Here is a 24,968-nt window from a genome sequence, read left to right on the forward strand (position 1 = left end):
AAGAAAACTTGTGTTTTTGGGAGACTTTGTATTTTTTGTGTTTTTTTGTATTTGCGTTAACTCTTCGTTGTAGCAATTTTGGAACATTAAATATGTGTTTAATAGTACAACTACTCTCTCAACTGCCATGGGCACTTTTTGTAATGGTCGGGTTAACCTATCATGAGTGGATCTAAACCCAATACATCTAAATTAAGTTTTCATAATTTTCATTAATTATGCAAGTTATATTGAATCATATACCTCTTAAAGTGCACATTTATTTGAAAATATTGGTGCTCCCAAACCCTTTTAAATTTGCTTTTAGTTTTTATTTTTTCTATTTTTTAATATTTTTCTCATGTTCAAATTAAAAGAAATTAAAAAAAATTAAAAGAAATTAATTGTGGGTAAAATGGTTAAATACAAAAGATAATATGAGCAACTATGTAATTATGTTAGTCAAAGTTAACATAAAAACGTAACTGTAGAAAGTTAATTTACTTATATCAAACCATCATTATTATCATATTATTTATTTTTATAGACTAATAGTAAATATTAATATATATTTATTTATGATATAATTAAATAATTTTGAATTAGGTATATAAAAAATAATTTTAATTACTTGATGATGCGTTATCACTAGCATACAAGTAGTATTGGCTGTTAATTCACATAATTTTAATTTATCTTATAAAAACTCTAGTTTATAGTATTTTAATTTATATAAATTCCCCTATTAAATAATATTTGAAATTTTTTTTTTTAATTTAAATACCGAATACTTAGTTGTTACACGAGTTCTATTCGGTTTTGTGAGGATTCATGCAGTTTCTTCATCCAATGATTTCCTTGTGATTTGGAAACCACAGTTTTCTTGTGATCGAAGGATTTTAAAAAATGTCTATATAATCCTAACTCAACAACAAAATCATATCCATCAATGATTACTCTGTTTTGTTTTTCCTTCTTCCACGACTCTCAAAACTTTGATTTTCTAGCAGAAATCTCTCCATGGCTGGTAATGTTGATGACAAATTTGTACCTACCATCCTACCTTTTCTCCCTCCTGGAGTCAGGTTTTCTCCTGAAAAAGGAGATTTGATAGAGTTTTTCTTGAAGAAGAAGATACTTGGTCAGCCTCTTCCCACTGATTGCGTTCCAACTCTTGAAGTTTACTCCATAAACCCAGATCAACTTCCATTGCCAAGTGAGCATTTTGTTCAAAATTATTAGTTTTTGTTTTGTATATTTTTTGGTTATTCAAGTTTTATTCAGAAACAAATATGCTATATGAAAATTTTCAAATGTGGGCTTTTGAATTTCGATAAAATCTCGAATCAATATTATATAGGCTCCTTCGAGGAAAGTATTCTTCAGGGTTTCTTAGAGTGCGATTGACTGCATTGTTATATTTCCTTGAACTAAGATTCCTCGCATAAAGAAGTTTCAAGTTCTTAGATTTTCATGATTGAATGAGGTTAATGTTTGCATGAATTCAGTGGTGAAATTAGAAAAAAAACTTACGGGACAAGGTAAATAACATATAGGGGTCAATAAAATTTTAAGGGCTTTATTGATAGTTTTTCTATATAGCATCGAGAGGGGTCCTTTGACCCCGTCAGTGCATAAATTTGTAGCTTTCTGTTGAAAAACCCTTGGATTTTATATGTCAGAACAAAGCAGGCATTAATGTTTTGCTTTGCAGCGGATGCATGGAGAGTAAGGGATGAGTGGTATTTTTTCACCACCAAGCCAAACACCGATTCTGTAATCCCAACCAATGATGGCTACTATTCTGTTATAACGGAGGATCAGATAATTAAACAAGAAGATGAAGACGTTGGGTACATGACAACCATGGCTTATTTTCAAGGCAGGCCACCAAAGGGCAAGAAATCCAAATGGACCATTTATGAGTTTAGGGTTAAACCAGATACAATTCCTGCCACTAAACATGATGATGCTCTAAAAGCAAAGGTGATGGACTCACCATCTTTAGAATTTAACAGTATCTTTTTTTTTTTTAAATTTCAATGGAGAAATTTATTGGAGAAAGAGAAGAGGATTTATTTAGAAGATTTGGGTTTGATATTGTTATTATTCGTGTTTCAGGTTTCAAGTTTTGTTGCTGTAAATTTGTTCGTGAAAGTGAAAAACCGAAAAGGAAGTACACAAGGAAAAACAAGAATGACAGAACAGAGTCAGAAGTGATCGTTGGCTAACTAGGGTTTAGTAAGATTTGGTTTCCTGAGTATGTAATTTGAGTTTCTAATTGTCAATAAAAAAAATTGTGTTGCTAGTATATTGTGTTTCCATAGTTTGAAAAGTTGTTGCTTTAGAGTCAAATTCATGGTCTTTTGGTTTCGATTGAATAAAATGTTTAAAGTATGCAACCGTACTTCTAGTACATGAAAGAAACATGCATTTTTAGAATAGGCCAAATGACTATTTCTGATCCAAGAGTTTGATACAAATCAAAACTCTCTCTACTAATTATCAAAAATTCAAATGTTTATCTGTCTGTTAAATATTATTGTAACTATTAAAGGTAAAATTGTCATTTATCAAAATATTTAAAAAAGATAACATTTTCTCTCTCTAAATTTAAAAATCTAACAAATTTTCTCCTATCCAAAGTTTTTGGTTGGTCAATGATGGCTGAAAATGAAGCGGGATTAAGAGAGAAGCTCGGAGAGAGAGAGAGAACAATGTTGATTTTTCAAACTTTGGTTGAAGGAAAATTTGTTAGATTTTTAAATTTTGGAGAGAAAATATAATAAATTTTTAGTTTTTTTTAATTTTAATAAATGATAATTTTACCCCGATAATAACAACAAAATTTAATAAATATGTGGATATTTAGATTTTTAATAGTTAGCAGATGAAAAGTTGGATTTGTATCAAACCTTGGGTGGGAAATAGTCTTTTGGCCTTTAGAAAAAGAATAAAAATTCAAATCAATATTTCGTTTTTGTATATGGAAATGAAATGACAATGTTTCACACTTTATTTTATTTCTTTTAATAAGAAACAACGTCATCCGGTGCAATAACAATCAACATCATTTTGAAGCATAAATGAGGGGCTCGCATGTAGTTCATTTTTGCTTCCATAAAGCTTCAACTCAAGTTGGAACTCAAAAAATACTTATACTATTCAGGCTCATTCAAGCTGAGCTACTTAACGATTTGGAGTTGTTTGACTCGGGTTTACAACTCATTGATACAATAATGTCGTTTTATTTAATAATGGACTAAACAATGTTTTTTGACAATTACTTGATAAAACTCGAATCAAGTAACTAACAAAGTTCAAACCAAATTAGGCCATCTCTCAACTAGCAAGCCAAACCTAATCAAACTCTCTTTAGTTCAAGTACAATTAGTTTTAAATACTAGGCAACCCTCTTGGTTTGAACTCACTTTGAATGCGAGTTAAACAAATTTGAGCTGAGTCAAATTGAGTTAAACTAACTTTTGTGACCTAGCCAATTTAGTTTGTGTCCAACTTTACCGATAACGACAGAGTTGTATGTTTTTTAGTGAGAAATTTAAAAAGTCCATAGTTAAAAGTGTAAATTTATTTATTTTTATGAAAATATAAATAATTTATTGCTAAAATCATGAAACCAGTACTTATCACGATCGAGTATTTATTTTTTTGTAAATAATTTATCCTTTCACTTTTTTTCTCAATAAAAACTCATTTTTTGTAATGAAAACCATGATGTAGGAGGGAAAAAGAGAGGGAGAGAAGACAACACTAGAATTAACAACATAATTTTGAAAATTATTATTTTATATTATTCTTGCACTACATCCAGACTAGTGATATCATCATAGATATAAGTATTTTGATCATCTGATTGAACCCTAGTAAAAATCCAATCATATTTGTTCTTGTATTTATCTCATCTTATCTTCTTACATGTTCGTCACAAAGTAGGACGAATCTATTGGTTAAGAAAAACCAGTCAATTATTAAGAAATTTTAAGAAAAGTTAAACGAAAAATGTATATATACTGATTCCCAAGTAGTTAACTATGAGTTATAACTAAAATTCACGAATCTAAAATGCGCCAAAACATTTTATGATTTTACGTTAATCTAAATTACTTTATTTTACAAAAATTAGGAGAGGTAAATATGTTAAAAACACACAATTACTTAAGTGATTGATCAAGAACAATCTTCCAAGATCTTAGAAGCTTCATAACGTTGTTCTTCGGTTAAATCTGTAGGAAAGTTCACTAAAAATCTAATTCTCAAATTACCTCTCTTTCCTTTCTCTTTGGGATTGGGCATACCGTGGCCTGGAATAATCTGTTCAAAGCCTGGATAAATGATATCATCTAGTGTCAATTGCATTGACTTCCCTCCTAAAAGAGGCACACAAAGAGAGCATCCAGTGAGAGCCTGAACCAATGGAATCTCAACTCCTATCTCTAAATCATCTCCTTCCCTTCTGTACAATGGATGTCTTTTTTCCTCGATTTGGAAAATTATATCAGCAGGATAATACCCTGGTTTCTGATCCCCCTTTCCTTCAAATGTAATCTTCGTTCCCTCTTTCCATCCTGGCTTCAGTTTTATCGTTAATGTCTCTTCTTCTTCCAAAACATTCCTGCCATAAATACGTGAATGTCAGAAAAACTAGCAGCAGTGGTGAAGTATAAATGGAAAATTAAAGAATGACACAAACCCATTATCCAAGACGATATCTCTTCTAATCATGATTTTCTTAGCACATCCAAGATACAATTCATCAAGTGTGCAGGAAAGTTTTCTCTCAATTGGAGGAGGTTTCCTCGGAGCAGCAGTGGTTTGAGAGAATATGATAGGACTTCGCCGGCTAGAATTTCTTGACATACTCGGATTCTGATGGGCGACTGCAGTATTGCTACCAAATTCTGATGACAACATTTTAGAGTTACTTCTAGATAGAAAGCTTCGTTGCGGGGTTTTGCTCCTCCTACTCATATTAGCAGTCATGTTGGCGTAAGAGGATGATCGTGGTGAGGGCGTGTGGCTCCTTCTACTTGCACTTTTTCTAAGCGAGGCTTGGCGTGAAAGTAAGTTGTCTATGACTATTGAATCAAAACCTCGGTGCATTGTGTTATCCGCTTCTTGGGCCTGATTGAAACAAAATCAATATATTTTATTATTTTTACTTTTAAATAAATAAAATTCTATAAACCCCCTGGAGAAACTCATCAGGTGACCCATAAGGTAACATTGAAAGACAAACTTAACAGAGTAAAGTTTACGGACAATGCTATACATACCCATTATGTTTTGTTATTAATAATTATTTATTTTTAATTTAAAATTATTTAATTGTAAATGAAGCTACATGTTGGCCAGGATGGTTACATCACAAAGTTTTTTAAAATTTATACAGGAATATCTCATTTTACTCTTAAATATTTCTTTTTAACCTATAATAGTTGATTCTTACACTTTGACCTCCATTAGTGCAACTTTCTAAATTGGGTTTCACATTCTGAAAGTTTTCCAAAACACAATTTGGCTCCGACGCTAATTACCATCAATTAAACAATGGTTGGATTTCTAAAACATGCCGACGTAAATTTATAAACAGATATTAATGTAAGTTTCAAAAAATATGAGAATAAATTACATTTTTCCAACTTAATGTAGAATAAGCTTAAACACTTTTCAGGATTTCCGCTCAAAGAATGATATACGGTGCTGAATATTATACCTGCTTGTAGGTAGAAAACTTTTCTTCAAATTTGCGTTCGTCGGCGTCGGATTTTCTTGGACTACTCTTATTTTCATAATTCCATTTGGTGACAAATTTGTAAGTCTTGCACATGGCTTTTGGGATGCCAAAGATTCTGTAAGCATCTGTAGAGGGATTTCGATGTTGATCTCCCATAAAAAATTTAGATAAGTCGAGTGGGCAGAGGGTTAAGGATCAAGAGAGATTATGCAAAATTAAGAAATTGATTGCGATTAATTAGTTGTCCAAGAAAATATGTGGTAGAGAAAAAACTAGAAGCCTCTGGAAAAGGCTTTTAATAGGATGAATAGTTTGTTTGGAGATAAGAATTGGTCGTGGCAGTTTGTTTCTCATACTTGCATATTTAGTTCAGTTTGAATGAATCTCTTTAAAATCAAGCCTGTACCATCATATTTCAATCCCTAGCTATCTCTTTTCAAATAAAACTTCCCATTACTTTATCCATTGAATTAAGTTTACAAATTTAGTAATTGTACAGGTATGACCACACAAGTCCAACGATTGTGTGCTGAAAAATAACATTATTCTAATTATGTAATATGATTGCCAAGGGTGGTTATATGATATTTAAATGCGAGCATGTATATATATGTGTGTGTTTGTATGTGTGTATGTATTTACACGTACGTGTAATAATAACAATCTTTTTGTTCAGACATGTAGATATTAATTTATCAGAACAAACCATAGCAATTTAGTTTAATGAAATGAATTTGATTGAGATTAACCATTATCATGATGAATTTAATTTAACATTACAGTTTATCCAAATTTGAAAATGTGTGTGTATATATATATATATATATAACCTTCATGATTTTTAGATGTTTTGTAGGTTAAAATAGTATCAACAGCCTGCCAATGAAAGATGAACTTACCATTCTTGTCGATATTATAAATATTTTAATTACAATCAATAATTAATAATATATAACAGTTCAACAAGAATTAGATGCGTGAAGATAGGCGTGCTTATGCACTAAAATGGCAAAATGTAAGAAACAATCATGAACAAGCTGGTGATCCGCAGACAGAATGGAGCCCACCCAAATACATTCCAAATGCTATATATTAATTGGGAAATTAAATTAAATATCTCGTATTATTCGAAACTAAATAAAAATATCTTTTTTTTAAAGCTTCAAATAAATATATCCGAAAATTTTTTTAAAATACCAACGCTACCCTTTATCACTTCTATATAAATTCTTACTCTTATACCTTTTTCACATCATTTCAACTCTCTCTCTCACTTTCATTTTTTATTCAATATTTGATACTATAGCTTCTTTCGAAAGAAAGAAAATTCATATTTCTGAATTCAAATAAAAAAAATTATTTTATGAGAACAAGATATTTATACGAATCTTAACCTAAAACTTAATTTTATTTTATTAAATTAAGTTTGTATATTATATAAAGGGGGCATTTTAATAATTGATAATATATTAGGGTATTAAATAAAATGTTAGAAAAATATGGAGACATTTTCATACTAACCAATGTATTAAGATTTTAAATGAAATATTAGAAAAATATAAAAATATTTTGATAAAACAAATATGAAAATAAAAAATTATAGGTTGAAAAACCCTAAATTGAGAAAAATAAAAAAACTGACCTCAAATTTGAAAACTACACATTAAAAAACTTAAGAATCACAAAAATAAAAAAATGGATTTGAATTTCAAAAACAACACGTCAAAAAACCCTAAAATGTAAAAAAACGGATATAAAATTCGAAAAATATGCATCTAAAAACTCTAGATTTAGACAAGTTATCAATTTCCCCCTTAACATTTTTTCACTCATTCAGAGGTCCTAAATGTTTAAAAATACCAATTTACCTCCTTATCAATTTCTCTCTCCCCATAGGTTCAAAATTTTAAAAACTTGTAATTCTCCTCCGAGAGATCCCATGGGTATCACTATTTAAAAAATTAATGTTTCCCTCCTCCTCCTCCATGGTTCCCCCGTGGTCCTCCATGGGATACTATTACAAAACTTGCAATTTCCCCCCTTTTCCAAGGTTCCCCCATAAACCCTCCGATGTAATTACTGTTTAGAAAATCATGTTTGCCTCCCTCCCTCGTGGCATTGATTCAACCCATGGGATATTTTTCAAACTTGGGATTTCCTAGGTTTAATATTTCTTCCACAAGGTGAAGTTCCAATTTCAAAATCACACAATTTTTTGACCAAAATCTCAGTTTTAGGCTACCATTTCAACAACAAACGATCTTACATCTACTTAAACATAATAACCCTAAAAACTAATTCATCCAAAACAAGCAAGAATCAAGCCATCAAATCAATTGTTCAAACCCAAAAACCCTAAACTAAAAGCACCCAAAATCTTAATCTAATTGGTAAAATCTAAATATCAAAATGGTTCAAACAAGATAAAGGACAATTTACTCACATTTTTTGTCATTTTTGTGGTTGGAAAACATCAAAAATTTTGTCCAAAAAGTCAAAAAACTATGAAACTCATTACTTCGTGAAAGGCCCAAGAAATTCTCTTATTTTGGGAATGATGGTTCGGGGAAAATATGGATGGGGATATGAATTGTTTTTGTTTATATACGAGTGCATTTCAGTAATTTCAGGTAAATGAGACATTTTTGTTTAAGTTCAAAAAAATTGGACAATTTTACTAAAACCCCTAATTTTTAGGCTAATCAATTTAATATCCCTTATTAATTAAAGAATAAAATTAAATATATAAAAAATATACTCACTTGCATGTACAAATGTAGATAACAATATATGATTAGATGATTTAATTATTTATTCTATCTTTCACTCCAAAATAGACATATCAATTAGACCGGGACAAATGGAGGCTCAACCCAAGGCACGAATTTAAAGTTTGACCCAATAAGGCTGGACCCAACACTATAGCATGTTGGGCCTAGCCCATAGGCCATTTCACGCTGAGTCATGAGTTTTAATATTAAGCCCATGGGCCAGTCGAACCCAACTCCTTACTATTTAAAAAAATGAAAAGAAAAAAAATTAGAGGGCAATGACTTCTACCTTTGTTGCATAAAAAAAAAAATCACAAGCTTTAATACAAAGGCAAAAGCCTTTAACTTTATTTATTTTTTTAAATTTATTTACTTTTCTCTATATAAACCAATCCAACTCTTTTTCAATTTCAATTTCTTTCAATCTCAATTCTTTTATTATATTTTTAATCTCATTTTCTCTTATCAACTCTCTTTCAAAAACAATTATTATTCACAAATAATAATTTTTTGTGTTTATAATTTTATTTTCATTTCAATTTTATCATTACAAAATACTATAAATAGATTCAATGTCAAAATAATTCAGAGATTTAGATATTAAAAATGAGTAAATAAATTATATAGTATATATATTTTATTTATGTTTGTAATTTATACAATGTGTAAATTAATTTATTTATATTATATTTTGTAACCATAATGTTCCTTTGCCACAAATGAAGAATCATAAATAAAATGTTCAAGGTATTATCCTCAGTTTTAATAATTAAAAAATAATTTATATTTTAAAATTTTAATTAAATTTTTTTTAAAAATTGTTTAAATGGGTCAGGTCAACTCGGCCCGACCTAAGTGGACCGTATATATATAAGGTTGGGCCCTGGGCCTTCACATATTAATGAGTCGGCCCAACCCAAAGACTTATTACTGTATAAGCCTCAAGCTCGACCCAACCCATTAGCTTGATAGGTTGAGTCGAAGCCAACCCGACGCAGTCCATTGACATATCTACTGAAAAATCTTATAAGTACAAATGATTATATCATAGTAAAATTTATTTTTAAATATAATATTATTTTTAAATAATAGATTTTCACCCAAATTCAGTATATATGAAACAAAGGATTTCCACTCTACGAATTTTAATGGCTATAATTTTTATCTGCATTTTGAATTTAATTTTCTTTTTTTTTTTCAAAATGTAGTAATTTTGTTTTTCTTTTTCATTTCTTTCTTTTAGATTTTTTTAGTGAGAATTTAATAGAAAAGACAACTCTACCCCTTGTAAATTTGTAACAAACTTGCCCTTAAAGATGGTCTTTGAATAAATTTAAAAACAATAGAAGTAACCTATTTTCTTGTATCATGTACCGAAAAACAACAAACTTTAAGCTTATGAAACTTTAAAGGTGTTTATTGCAATAAACCCATATTTTAACTCATTTAATAAGTTTCCTCTATTGATTGATTTAGAATTTATTTTATCTATTAATAACCTTAATTTTACTTTTAAAAGAGAAACAATACTATTTGTTGTACAGTCAAACTGATAATCTCGAAGTCAACTCTTGAAATTCAACTAAATGAGATGACTAGTGAACAATGACTAAGTAAATCTCTAACACGAAACCAATAGTTTAGTGGAATCCAATCTAACACCTAGACATCTTGATAAACGATTAGCAACTAGAGACATGCAATTTTGCCATATATAAAGAAGAAAGTTCTTTGGCAATTATAATTTTGTCAAAGAAGGAACCATTCAGATTCTTTGGCACAACATCTTCATAAGAATCACCAAACAATGTTAACTTCCCCTCATAAATAAAAATGACATTGACATAGTGTAACATCCCTTTCTAGATACATGTCGCTAGAGGAAATATGAACCCAAAGAGATGTTATGATTTAAGCTTCCTTTATATGCTTATACTTCATTACACAGTGAAAGTTAAAACAACTATACAAGTTGATAAATTTACACTTGAAATGTGTGTAAAAAGGTGCCATAAACATGCTAAATAACCTCATACATAAATCATGTCATCACACAATTCTTGTCTGAGAGTGGATAACCTCCCACACTACTCATAATGTGCAAATCCAAATACAAACCAATCATAACCAATGTCCAAAAATGAAAGTACATATTAATGACAATTGAAAACACAATAAATTTCATCCTCATGCAAACTCAAACACTAGCTAATTGGCTAGCTTCCCTGATGTTGCATCTCACTCATAAGTGCATTAATCTTCAAGTAATACTTAAGATATCAATTTCAAATGGATTCAGGGTTAACTGCTAATTTGTTTCGTAGCCTAAATTAATCAAGGCAACCAATTGCAATGCAAAAAGAATTGTTAAATTAAACTAACTAAATAAAATATCTATTATCTCAACTAATGCAAATATTATTACATTAACTAAATTTCACCAATGACTGATTCTAAGGTTAAAATTTCACCAATTATCCCAAACAAACTTGTAGCTTTACCATGTGCTCTTAGATGATCACGATGTAATGAGGGTTGATTATCTTATATTACTTTAATCCTTCTCTCGAGGTTGATTAAGTGTATAAGCATTAAATCAATGCATAACTCTCCTGGTAGTTGGTTAATACAAATGTGACACCCTTAGACAATTTCCACATCGACAAAGCATAAGATAGATGTTAGGTTTTTGTGTGCATACTACATCACTTGGGCATGTTAAGATAACTCCTTAAATTTAAGATGTGTTTTGGGTTGTAATACCCAAAAACAAAACCATGATAAACTGTGTGTCTATAGATAATATCTTAATAGTGGGTTAGGTTGTTAGACCAAGGATATTCCAAATGGTATTAGAGTCACTCCATGTGTCCTCTTAAGCAATGTTGGGGCGAACCTCCATAAGGATGCTAAGTCTTGTAAGAAAAATGAATATAATACCTTTAGGCAAATCCAACATTGACAAAACACAAGAGAGATTAGAGTTTGTATATGCACCCTATATCACTTGGGGATGTTAAAATAAGACTAGTTAAATAATTTGTAAGTCCCCTAAGCTGTCAAGACATGTTTTTTATTGTAAAGCAAAAAAAAAAAAATCATGATAGATTATGTGTCTAAAGTAGACAATATCTTGATAATGGATTAGACTATTGGACTAGGGATGTTACGCCATAACTATAACATATAGGACTTGAATATATTTTCTAGTACACACATTCATACTCTAAATGTTTGGTTTCCCAAAATCTAGGCTTTAATACCAATTGTAATGCTTCACCCCAAAAGTCCTACCCTTCAAAGTAAAATGCTACTAAATCAATGTTATGCATGTTTATCCATATCAATGCACATTTAATATTCTAAGTTTTATTAATCAATCAAATTAATAACATTGTTTTATTATTAATCAAAAGAAAAATATCTCTCATCATGAGTTCAATCCCTAAGCATTATAATAGAAACCAAAAATAATCAAACTTATCAAATGTGTACTAACCAAATCCATAATCACAATCATAATATAAAATAAAATCCATCAAAACCTATGATGCCATCGCCACATGCCGCTCCATCATTGACTTTCTACCTCGTGGTTGTCACTTCTGTGGCTCTCACTTGTAAAATCAAAAGGAAGAAAATGAGTGAAAAACACTCAGTAAGTAAGAATAATCTATTTTACAATCTATCAATCATATATATCTCTTTTCTTTCTACTTATGTTTACTCTCTATTTAATTTTAAGGTTTTCCAAATGCAAGAGTCTATTCTAGACAAAGGGTGGAAAAAATTGAAGGTCTAATAGGAACCAAAAAAAAAGTTTGGTGTCATCACCTAACAAAAATGTGATAAGCAGCACAAGGGTGAGTGTTTAAGTAGTTAAAGTGTGTGCTTCAGATGTAGGTAACCAAAAAATCTAACTCGGAACTATATAGCCCAATCAAGATCTAAACAAATAGTTAAAGGAATAACTACCTATATCTATATCTTAGCCTAAGGCAAGTAGAGGCTAACCTATCATTCTTAGTTGGTTAGTTGCTCTATCTTGAGACTCTTTTATATGTACTAATAGATTGTGATCCTATGCATTGTTTTGTAGCTAAAGACATAATAGAAAGACTAGAATTAAAATCGGTTACAATAGCATTGAAAGTGAAAATAGAGCTATCTAATGGAGACTTTATGATAATTGATAAGATATTGATAGGGTAGACAATAACGATCAATGGAAGGTTGATGATGGTGGACTTGATTGTGTTCAAGGTGTTAGATTTTAACATGATCCTAGGTATGGATTTCCTAGGGGGATACAAGGTTAAAATATACTATCGAAAGAAGAAGGTTCAATTTAGCCTTGATAATGGGGATTGGTTTGAGTTACGCAAGGGGTGATATGAAAGCTTGATGATTAATAGTATGACAACTTAGAAAATGTTTAACAAATGGTGCACGTATTAGTTGGCCCATATAGTAAGTAAAAAGGATTAGTTAGATTTGACGGTTAAAAACACTTTTGTTATTCAAAAATTCCATGATATGTTTTTATATGAAGTAGCTAAAATAGTGATAAAGAAAGAGGTTGAATTTAGTATTGAGCTAGTGTCAGGCTTACTAAGGAATCATACAGGATGACCGTGGTTGAAATATTTAAAAAAGTGATTAAAAGAGTTATTTGACAATAAGTTTATAAGACTGAGGCATTCTCTCTAAAGGGTTCTAATCTTGTTTGCATCATTAAGGATATGTATTGAATATCAGGAGCTAACTAAGGAAACAATCAAGAGTAAATATCCACTACCCAAGATAGATGATTTATTCAACTAATTGAGATAAACTTCAATCTTTTTGAAGATAGAGTTTAGATTCGGTTACCATTAAGTCATGATAGTAGAGAAGGACATTCCAAAGACTTCTTTTAGAACAAGGTATAGGTATTACAAATTTATGGTGTGCCTTTTGGATTAATGAAGGCCCTAGTGATATTTATGAGATAGATGAATTGGGTGTTCTAAAATTGTCTCGACAAGTTCATAATGGTATTCATCAACAATATCTTTGTGTACTCAAGAAGTAAAAATAAGCATGAGTGTCACTTCAGGTTTGTGTTGTAGAGACTTTAGGAGAAACAATTGTATTCTAAGTTCTCCAAGTGCAAGTTTTGGTTGGATTGCATGACTTTCTTGAGGCATATAGTGTTAGCTAAAAGGGTGTTTATGGATCTGAGTAAAAATGAAATAGCTATAGAATGATAAAATCAAAAATAGTTAAAGAGGTTCAGAGGTTTCTAAGATTAGCGGGATATTACTAAAGGTTTGTCAAGAGAATTCACAAATTAGCTAGACCCTTTCATGACTTTCACCAGAAAAGCGACACTATTTTAGTTGACTAACTCATGTGAGAAAAGTTTCTAAGAGTTAAAGAAAAGACTAACAATTACTCTTATTTTGACTTTACTTGAGGTAGGAATAAATTTTGATACCTATACAAATACATCTCATAATGGTATTAGTGAAGTGTTAATGCAATAAGGTTGGATGATAGTTTATGCCTCGAGACAGTTAAAGGACTTTAAGGTTTAATATCCTACTCATGATTTAGAGCTAGCAGTTATAGTGTTTGCATTGAAACTATAGATACATTACCTTTAATTGCTTAGATGTAACATTTATATTGATAACAAAAGCTTATGGTATTTATTCACCTAGAAAGAATCTAACATAAGATAATAAGGCGGTTGGAATTAGTGAAAGACTATTATTTTAATATCAAATGCCACCTTAGAAAATGAATATGGTGGTTAACACTCTGAGTAGAAAGGTGTATCTATTATGGATTTCAGTTTAGAGAGAGATTCAATTGGTATTTGATAAAGGACGGATTAGGTGGATCAAAAAATGACTAGTTAGGTGTTAGAAGAGATTAAAGTGAAGCAAGTTGTGAATGAATGGTACAGTTAGATGGTTCATGAGGTTAAGAATGGATTGGATTATTAGATAGTAAACAAGGTGTTAAAGTTTCGGGACAAGATTTGTGTACCCTTAGACAAAAAGTCAAGGCAAAGGATTTTGGCTTAGGTGTATATTTCCCTTTTCATGGCCTAACGAGGAAGTGTAAAGATGTTTCAAGACCTTGACATCTCCCTTAGATAGAAAACTAGAATACTAAATGTAGTCATTATTTTTCATCTAAAATAGTCTTATGACATCCTTTATTACCTCTGACCACTCCTCAACTGATACTAAACCTGTACTTGAGTGATCTTTAAACTCGAGAGGTTAATGTATGTTTGTCAGATTGTAAATAGGGTGAAACTACCCTCAGATACCATTTACTACTACTTTTTGCCTCCCTACCTACTATATCCTACTAGGGTAACTGTTTAGCTACTAAAGGTACCTTGATTGATTGCCCAATACTCTTATATACCTTTAGGTTCTCCTAGAAACCTCTTGTATAATATGTCTGATGACTATACTATTAACTAGAGATGTTATTGTTACACCAAAGGTTTGTCTCTAAGTCTCTGGCTAGCGTTTCTCCTAGGTAAGATGTATGGGATATCTTTAATAAACCTCCTAGATCTCTTCATCCCTAAATAAATACATAGATTCAGATAGATGTATTGTTATTCTTAATATATGTTAAATTATACTTACCATGGTAGATGTGTAAGTATGGTTAGTGTTGCATAAGGGATAACTCTTTACTTCACTAAATTTATGCATATTTAGACACTTTTAGACATAACACCTTTTTAGGTTCCAAAATCATGCTCTAATACCATAAATGTAACACACATTTCTAGATATATACCCTTATATGAAATATGACCCAAAGAGACGTGTACAACTTAATCTCTTTCCCAATTATAACAAAATATAAACATGATAGTAAACACTTAACGAATAAATATGTGCAAAAAGGCATCACAAAAAGTCAACTGAAATACCTCGATAATAAATAACAACCAATAACATAAATGTCGAAATGTTAAAACATCACAAATAAGTGCATAAGTACAACCCATGTCTCAAATTGTAAGAAATAAAAGTATAAACACATTAAAAAACTAAAATGACATAAATGCCCCTCAACCTCATACAACCTCTTAAGCTAAATCGTTGGCTCTCTATTTGTCCTACTACTCACCTATACTTGCAAAACCATAAAAAGGTTCACAATTAATATTTGATATAATCTTTGAGATTTAATTAATAGAATGACATTTCTATTATTTACATTTTGTTTAAAATAGATAGTTTTCCTAAGAATAATTGAACTATGATGAGAGTATCAATGTTTAACACCTCATCATAAAAACCCTATCGCATATTAGGTGGTTGTTCTGAAAACATCCATAAGTTTGATATTACCATGATTAAGGGCAAAGGGTAATAGTGATAAAATTATTATAATGTTGAACAACCTAATCGAACAATGATGATAGTTCTCATATGTCAAAGTCATTTGTTGACAACTTGTTACAATACATGGGTACATGTTGTAGACACGTCCACTAGATCGACCTACCAAAAGGATTTCATATGGATGGTCACTCTAGTGTGTATGAAAAATATCTTCTTAGTAAATAGAGATACATATAATCCTTAGACTTAAGGTCACTGGACTATCTTGTACAAGGATCAATATGGTTTGACACTAACCCAATATAATCCGATCAGAAGATTACTAGAAAAGTGGTAATCAGTCATATCGTGATCTGTATGAAGTCTATGGTAGATCAATAAAGGATTCATCACTCCTATGCATAAGAGCTAATATATTAGTTAGGGCTTACTAACGAATGTCAATGACCACTTAAATCTATGGTCGCAATGGAATTGAATTGATACTCGATTAAGAATTATCTAATAATTGATAGAAATCAATCAATGTAATTCAAGAAACCCTGAGTGAGACACTTAATCTATACTTCAACCTCTAAAACATATCATATGATAAAAAGATCAAATTGTACGAGTAACCATATTGACAGGTCAAAAAAAGTCACATACTGACCTTTACTAATTAGGTGGTTATGATGTTTTGCTAAAGGCCAATCTTAGTTTGTATTTGGATAGATGTTAAGTCAAAAGCTCGATACGAATCTGATCATTACTAACTTAGAAGAGAGCTTATAGGTTGTACACAAAAGGAATTGATGAACTTTGGGGTTGTGAGGATTGTCCTTGTTGGGTTTGGTTTGGATTCCAAATAGAAAATTTAGAGCTTTAGAAAGACCTATAAACCCGAAATATATTTTATTTTACTTTGAAACCTTAATGTAATAATCCTGAGTTGTTAGGGTGTATGCAAGAATTACCATAATTGAATTAGACTAACTCAAATCACATCATCTAATTTAAAACTCAAATTATGATAAAGATAGAATTTTATCTTATACTCATTAAAATCATAATATTTTAATTTTGGGTTATATGCCAAAAAAGGTGGGAGAGTTAATAGGATATTAATGAGGGAATAGACACAATTAATACATTGACCAAATATATAGCTCTCATGAGTTGTATATGCATAAACATGTGTGGGACGATTCCTACTCAATAGATATCTACCTGGAAAGCCTATCGGTTCCAATCATGTATGACTGAGCTACTCGGGACTTGTATAGATCTTAGGTGGCACATGTATTTATGTATATTTATGTGCCCTTCTCACTTTATAAAATTAATATTACTTTTATAACACGAAACCTTAGCCACAGAAAAAGTTTTCCTTTCCTTTTCGACACAAAGTTATCCTTGTGTTCTACTGAGCCTTGACATAATCAAGCCTCCACTATTACTACTTCGTGTGGATATCAAGGAGTAAGCGTACGTTTGGTTCTGAGAGCAACTTCGTGACCTCTCTATATCAACAAATGATGAAGGAGTTGTCTACACAAGTATATCATATTAACACTATATGATTGTTAATGCATATTTATAAATTAATCATACTACAAGGATGATCCAAAAGGGGATTTTATAGAGTGATTGTATTATTTAAATTAATTTTTAATTTGTTATTCCATTATCGAAGACACAAAATCCCTAAAATGATATTAGAGCTATCACTGAGGAATTAATTCACAAAATATATAGAAATGAAGCCAGAGTTACTACATTAGCCAAAGGAAATTATTTTATCAGTTTTCCCTTTGGGTTTGCTTTAGAACTTAAGGATTGCCTTTATGTTCCTAGCATTTCTAGAAATTTAATTTTTATGGCTACTTTGGACAAATTTGGATATTGCTTTTCGATTATTAGTGGTATTATAACCATTAGTTTGAATAATATTCATTATGGAACTGCTAGTTTAATAAATAGTTATTATGTTCTTAATTTAGATGATAAAATATTTAATATCAAAAATAAAAGGACTAAGTGTTCTTATCTGAACACCATATATATAAGGCATTGCAAGCTTAGTCACATAGGACCGAAATGCATTCGAATACTCCACAAATACAGGGTTTTACAATCATTTGACTTAGAGTCTTATAATAAATGTGAATTATGCCTTTTAAGCAAGATGACCAAGTCACCCTTTATTAGACATGGTGAAAAAGCAATTGAATTGTTAGACATCATTCATAGTGATGTATGTAGACCTTTAATAGTGAAACCTAGGAATGAATATTTTTACTTTGTCATATTTACTGATAATCTTAGAAGATATGGTTATGTGTATCTAATGAAACACAAGTTTGAATGCTTTGAAAAATTCAAAGAATTCAAAAGCAAAGTAAAAAAACAAGCTGGAAATAGTATAAAGATTATTCAAAGTGATCGAGGAGGTGAATACTTGTCTGTTGAGTTTAGAGACTATCTAAAAGAACATGGAATAGTATCATAACTCACTTCTCTTAGTATGCCAAAACATAATGGTGTATCTAAATTGAAGAATAGAGCTCTAATGGACATAGTCAAATCCATAATAAGTTGTATTGATCTACCTATGTCATTCTGAGGATATGCTCAAGAAACAGCTGCATATACACTAAACCAAGTCTCACCTAAGTCTGTGGACAAAACTCCATATAAGTTATGGACTAGGCGAAAACTTAACTTATAATATTTGAAGATTTGGGGTAATGAAGCTTATGTCAAGAAATTGAATTCAATTAAGCTAAGTTCCAAATTTGAAATATGTATCTTTATAGGGTATCCTAAGGAAACCAAGAGATACTACTTTTACCACCCTGATGAACAAAAGGTATTTATTACTCTAACCGGAGTTTTTCTAGAAAATGAACTCATTTCCAAAAGAACAAATGGGAGGAAAATTGAACTTGATGAAGTTCAAATACCATGAGATACCAGAGATATATGACAAGATGATGTGCCACAACAAGTTGTTGAAAATCATAAAGACATTGTTTCGCAACCACCTCAACATATACATGAGCTGCATAGGTCTAATCGAGTACATCATAAGCAAAAATTTTTTTGTTATCTCTTGACTTAACACGACAGTATACTAGTCATTCGTGATGACAAATCTAGGACTTACCAATACACTATCTTAGATCTCAACTCCTTTAAATGGATTGAGGCCATAAAATCTAAAATAGACTTCATACACTAGAACCAAGTATGTACTCTGGTAAATCTGTTGACTCAAGGAGTCATTATGCTCTTATTTTGATGATAACAAACTAATATGTCCCGTAGCATATTAACTAATGATTTTACTTGAGTGTGTGTTTAGATTGTAAGAATTTATCTAATGCACTTGAAGGAGTCTCAAGATGAAAATGAATACAAGGCTCAAGTGAAGAATTCTTGAAGATTTGAAGTAAAACTCAAGTTTAGGTAGACATGTTTGTAATTTGGAGCATTCACTTTGATTAGAATATCTATTTGCATGGGATAGCTCACTCGAAAATTCATTTTTATATCTTTAAACATTTTGGGTTAAAATGTCGTTTTTCAAACTTATTGGGTTAAGCAAAGTTTTTCACTAAAGTTTATTAATTCTTTTAAAATGATGAAGTTTTTTTAACTACATTTTCATATCTTAAAGTTGGTTTTGAAAGAATTTTCAAAAATGGGTTAAATTGTCACTTTTCAAAGTTTTAGGGGTCAAAATGATTTTTGAAAATTCAGGGGGTAAAATGCGATAAAATTTGATCGACCGAATCAGCTTCCGAATTGTCCAGAAGCCATGTATTTTGGCTTTCAGAAATTCGGTCAACCGAATTAAATTCGATCGACCAAATTTTGGTTTGAATTTTTCAACGGCTAGTGCCACATAAGCTCCACAGAAGTGCCACATCACATCTGGTTGACCGAATTACATCTGATCGATCGAATTGTGCATTTTCTAAAAAACTAAAACAACTATTTTTTGTGCACAACGGTAACTTTCCTTATTTCCCCTATATAAACCCAATGGAATTCGTTCGAAAAGAACTTTTGCCACCAAAAAACTTTCATATATTTGAAAGCAAATTAGATTTGAGCTATTCACTTGCAAATTCTCTTCTCTAATCAAAACCCTTGCTTATACACTTTGTAATTTCATTTGTATTGGGTTGTATTAAGCTTTAACTTTCATATACACTCTTGAGAGAGATCATATTTTAATTTCGTATTAAAATTCGTGTTATAAAGGAGTGAGGTTCACTCTTGGAGAGATTAGAAAATTTCTTGTGAGAGAAATTGAGTTTCAACATTTGTAAAGGTTAATAGCACCTTGGAAGCTATTTTGGTTGTGAAGAAAAGCTTGGTTGAGGTTTAGGTCAACCAAGGATTAGTGGAATACTCCAAGGGAGAAAGCTTGGAGGAGTGGACGTAGGCCAGGTTGAGCCGAACCACTATACATCGCGTGTTTGATTTTCTCTTCCCTTAAACTCATACTTTATGTTATGTTATTTTGATTGTATTGATTATTTGGAATATTTTAGTTATTCTCATAAATTGGATTAAAAATAGGCAACATTCATTGATTTGAATAAATTGCTTTAATTCTCAAATTCGGTAAAGATTGTTTTAAAATTGCCTAATTCACCCCCCCTCTTAGGTCATTCGATCCTACAAAATCTACTTGAAGGGGTAAAACTCGTAAGGTGTAAATGGGCCTTCGAAAGGAAAGTAGACATGGAAGGTAACATGCATACCTCTAAGGCATGATATAGATTATGACAAAACCTTTTCAATAGTTATAATGTTAAAGTCTATTTAGATTTTGCTTGCAATAGTTGCGTACCATAACTATGAAATTTAGCAAATGAATATCAAAATTGCTAACCTGAATGGAAACCTAGAAAAGGATATGTATATGGCATAACCCGATGGTTTTGTTCTTGATGGATAAGCAAACAAGGTATGTAAGTTACAGAGATCCATCTATTAATTCATACAAGCTTTTAGGAGTTAAAACATTAATTTTAATGAAACCATGAGAAAATTTGGATTTATCGAAAATAAAGATGAACTGTGTGTACAAGAAGGTAGTTGGAGCAAAATAGTATTTATAATAATATATGTCGATAAGATAAAAGTTTATAGATCATATAGATCAGTTAGCATATCCACATCGATTTTTAATGAAGGATAATAAACTAATAGGCTACCATTGTTTTGTAGTGTTAAATATAATCAATAGAAGATTAGAAGGAGACTACATATTACTTCCACACATTATAAGCTTTCAAAAATCATAGAACATAGAGACTTGGTTCCTAAAGACCCTAGGACTAATGAGTTAAAAAATAAGGAAGATTACAATAATAAAGATAAGAAATTATTAAGTTTGAATGCCAAAGCGATTAACATTTTGTTTTGTGCTCTTTATTCTACAAAGTTTAACGAAGTCTCAACTTGTGAATTAACAAAGGAAGTTTGGACTATTCTTCAAACAACACATGAAGGCACAAACTAAATAAAAGAATAAAAAATTAAGCGTTTATCTTATGATTATGAGTTATTTGAAATGAAATCGAATGAGAAAAATACTTGAGAGGATCAAACTTGTAAAAAAGATCCTTCCATCAATACTAGATTCTTAGAGTATAAAGGTTACAACTATAGAAGAATCCTAAGACCTTAGTAAGATAGAACTAGATGATCTCATAAGTCTCCTAATTTTATGAAATGAAAATAAAACCCAAATAGGAGAAAACAAAGTATACGAGGGACTTAGCTTTAAAAGTGTTTGATGAAGAAGAAGATAAAAACTTTTCCATAGATGAGGAGGATATTAGTCTTTTTACGAAGAATATTTAACAAGTTCCTTTCAAGGTCAAGAGGAACAAGGAAAGGAATTTCTTAAAGCCAAGAGATCAAGATGATGGTGACAAGAGTAACAATAAAGTTATTTGTTATGAAAGCAAGAAATTGGCTTACATCTATCAAGATTATTCCTTAAAGAGAAGGAAGAAGGAAAAGAAAGAAAAGAGATTCGAAAAGAAAGTTTTTGTAGTAAGTTAAAGTGGAACTAACAACTCAAGTGATGAGAATGAGCCAAAGAAAAGGAAAGCCAACATATGTTTCGTGGCAAAGGGTGATTCGAAGGAAGAGTTAGACAATCACATCTTTTATTCTTTTATTGAACTTTAAGAAGTAATTGATTCACTTGTGGAAGAATATGAATGCATGCGAACTAAAAACAAATCATTAAGGAAACAATTAGTTATGCATGAAAAATGAATTTGAGACACTTTCACATGATCACAACAAGACAAAAAAAAAAAAGAATTAAAAGTAATCACAAATGAAAAGATCTTACTATTAAAAGAAATTGAAAGTGCTAAAAATGAAAGTGATGAGTTGAAGAAAAACACATCTAGATTTAATGAAATTTTGGAAAAATTTAAGATAGACACTAAAAAATTAGATGAGATGTTTACATCTAAAAAAGATAGTTTAAACAATGAATGTGTAGGTTATAATAGGGATAACCACTTTATTATAACTCATAGGCCAACTAAGAAACCACATACATTACTTTTTAGTGTTGTTCCTTATATATATAAAGGGGTGAGAAAAACAATTCAAATATAAAGTTTGAAGAATAATTTTGCACAATGCTATTTGTCTTCATCCCAAATCTTATCTAGGCAAGTAATTTGTTCAGTGGTAATTTCTACTTATTCTTTTTTTTTTCTTAGAGTATAACGAATCAACCTAGCTTCTTTTTTATTATGTGAAGTTCTTATTAAACAAGGTGTTAAACACTTTTGAAATGGTTAATATAAACCTAGAGGATGAGTAAATAGGTTCCAAAAATAATTTCTTTCTCAGCAATAAAGATTATGCAAAGAAATAATAAATAGCAGAGTAGTAATAAATATTAGAGCAAATATCTATAAAGCACTGTAGCAATAAACAATATTAATAGAGTAATCAATACAAAACAACTTAAGCAAATCAACAAATAACCAATAAGAATTAAAGAGTTGAGATTTAGAAAAGCTCAATTTTAGAATGGTTTGGAGCTTTCTCTTACAAGCCTCTTACATCCACTTCTCCAATCAAATCGCATTAGAGTTTCACTATCTCTTGAAAATTTTCAACACGTAATATATTCAAGATTACGCCCACTACACTAGTTGATATGGGAATACACCTAAGATATTTGATTACAAAGAGATAAAGGTATTGAATGTCTCTATAAGGCTGTAAATACAAGCTAAGTGCACTTGGTCTCTCAATGAATAAAAAGAAAGCTTGGTGAGAGTTACAGAGAGTTATAGAGAAAATAAAGTCTTTTACGTTTTTTTTTTTTTTTTGGTGTATAAAATGTCTAACCTTTTTCTTTTCAATCCAAGCTCAATTTATAAAGTTAGGGATGTGTTCCATTGGGATTGAGTTGCTGTCAAAAACCTATTGAAAATTTTGGTGAAAAAGGCCTCAATCAGAGTTACAATAGATAACTTTAAATGCACTCAATATGGGCAACAGATCTGTGTCACAAATGGCTTACTTCAATTCTATGTTTAGTATAGAAAATCCAAAACCTTGAATGAGTACATGCCGATGTGCATGGTTGAAGTTTGAGATTGATTTTACACAAAATAAAGAGGTGCACAACTATACTAGAGTACAACACAGCTATAAAATTTTGAAAAAATGTACGACTAGGAGAATTTTATACATGTCACAATTTGATTGAATTATATGTCATAGTTAGGAGGTTTGTAGAAACTACATGACAGGAACAAATTTACACATGTCACACCTTGACTAGTATTCTGTGTCATGGCTAGGACAATTTTTGAGTGCCATAATTAAAACAAATTTGGCAAGGGTGGGACAAGTTCTTAAGCAACAAGCAACCAGGACTAGACACATGGCAAGTTGGGAAAGTGGTAGCATAACATCTGGCTTGGATATATGGCATGGTCTAGCTAGAGAGGAAAGTGTTACGACTAGGACACTTTTTTAAATGTCAAAGTTGAGACATTTAAGGGCTTGGACATATGGCAACGATGTAGTGGATTATACTTACTTGTTTAAACACGTGGCAGTGATATAGTGGATTGGACTTACTTGCTTACACACGTGGTAGTGATGCATGAAGAGAAAATATCATGGCTAAGACACTTTTTAAGTGTCACGACTGGGACATTTAAGCTCCTATGACTTGGACATGTGGTGTGAGGAAGTGACAAGACTTAACAACTTTACACGTGGCAACGTTAGGCAATTTACACATGGAATGAAACCTTTTTTATGTCATGACTGGAATGTTATTAGAACATCATGGTTAGACCATTGCTAATTTTATTTCCAGAGCATTGAATAGTTAACACACAACTTGGTCATAGGAAAGGAGCGACATTTTCTTATTTCAGATTTATCTACAAATTTCACATTTTGTCTATTTCGTAATGCATTCATGCATTCTTTGAACATGTTAGCATATTTAATTTAAGTTTTTATCATCCTCAAAACATCAAGATACAATAATCTCCTTCTTTTTTATTGATGGCGAAAACTTTGTTCAGAAAAAGAAAATATAATGCTAAATGAGAAATTTAAATTTGTATCATACTTACTCCCTCTCACTTTGAGCCTAGAAAAAAGAGTTGATAGTGATTCCCTTATATTTCTTTTACTAATTTCTCCCTCTTTTGTTAGCAATCAAATATCAGTATCAAACAATATTAAACAAAATTAATATGGAATGACAATCAAGTAAAGTAATCAGCATTCAATATCAACATATAATAAACAAGAGTCAGCATTAAAATATAGCGAAAAATAAGAAACCAAGATTATGAAATGAAAAATGTCATAAGATGAAATGCATGATTATGGATAACGATTCATCCAATCATGAACTTCTTGTTGAAAGCTCTCGTGATCCTCTTTTAAGCATTGTTGTTCAAGTATAATATGATCTTGCCTTTCATGAATTCTATTCAGACGAAGATGTAGAGCATAAAACACTTTACTCGTGAAATTCATCATGTTAGAATATTGAATTTGGAATGGGTTCATCATTTCTTAACC

At 30.7% G+C, this 24,968-nt stretch overlaps 2 protein-coding genes across 2 annotated transcripts; one reads left to right on the forward strand and one right to left on the reverse strand.

The window, feature by feature from the left end:
* Positions 1-999: 999 nt before the first annotated feature.
* On the forward strand, positions 1,000-2,199 carry LOC123193120 (NAC transcription factor 29-like). Its single transcript, XM_044605907.1, has 3 exons — positions 1,000-1,195; positions 1,694-1,965; positions 2,101-2,199. The coding sequence occupies exons 1-3, from the start codon at positions 1,000-1,002 to the stop codon at positions 2,197-2,199; spliced, it is 567 nt and encodes a 188-aa protein (XP_044461842.1).
* A 1,864-nt stretch (positions 2,200-4,063) lies between these two features.
* LOC123193757 (dnaJ homolog subfamily B member 13-like) lies at positions 4,064-5,933 on the reverse strand. Its single transcript, XM_044606844.1, has 3 exons — positions 5,714-5,933; positions 4,691-5,121; positions 4,064-4,612 (listed from the first exon to the last, which is right to left on the reverse strand). The coding sequence occupies exons 1-3, from the start codon at positions 5,888-5,890 to the stop codon at positions 4,168-4,170; spliced, it is 1,053 nt and encodes a 350-aa protein (XP_044462779.1). The 5' UTR covers positions 5,891-5,933; the 3' UTR covers positions 4,064-4,167.
* Positions 5,934-24,968: the final 19,035 nt, after the last annotated feature.

This window comes from Mangifera indica, chromosome 12 (genome assembly GCF_011075055.1).
Source record: "Mangifera indica cultivar Alphonso chromosome 12, CATAS_Mindica_2.1, whole genome shotgun sequence".
Taxonomy (NCBI): domain Eukaryota; kingdom Viridiplantae; phylum Streptophyta; class Magnoliopsida; order Sapindales; family Anacardiaceae; genus Mangifera; species Mangifera indica.

Bases quoted from the DNA above. Each gene is read 5' to 3' on its own strand.
- LOC123193120 (XM_044605907.1), top strand. From the start codon at position 1,000: ATGGCTGGTAATGTTGATGACAAATTTGTACCTACCATCCTACCTTTT. The intron at 1,196-1,693 runs GTGAGCATTTTG...TTTGCTTTGCAG, and splicing joins AGATCAACTTCCATTGCCAA to CGGATGCATGGAGAGTAAGG. The intron at 1,966-2,100 runs GTGATGGACTCA...TTCGTGTTTCAG, and splicing joins ATGATGCTCTAAAAGCAAAG to GTTTCAAGTTTTGTTGCTGT.
- LOC123193757 (XM_044606844.1), bottom strand. From the start codon at position 5,890: ATGGGAGATCAACATCGAAATCCCTCTACAGATGCTTACAGAATCTTT. The intron at 5,122-5,713 runs GTATAATATTCA...TGTTTCAATCAG, and splicing joins AGTTTTCTACCTACAAGCAG to GCCCAAGAAGCGGATAACAC. The intron at 4,613-4,690 runs GTTTGTGTCATT...TATTTATGGCAG, and splicing joins GATATCGTCTTGGATAATGG to GAATGTTTTGGAAGAAGAAG.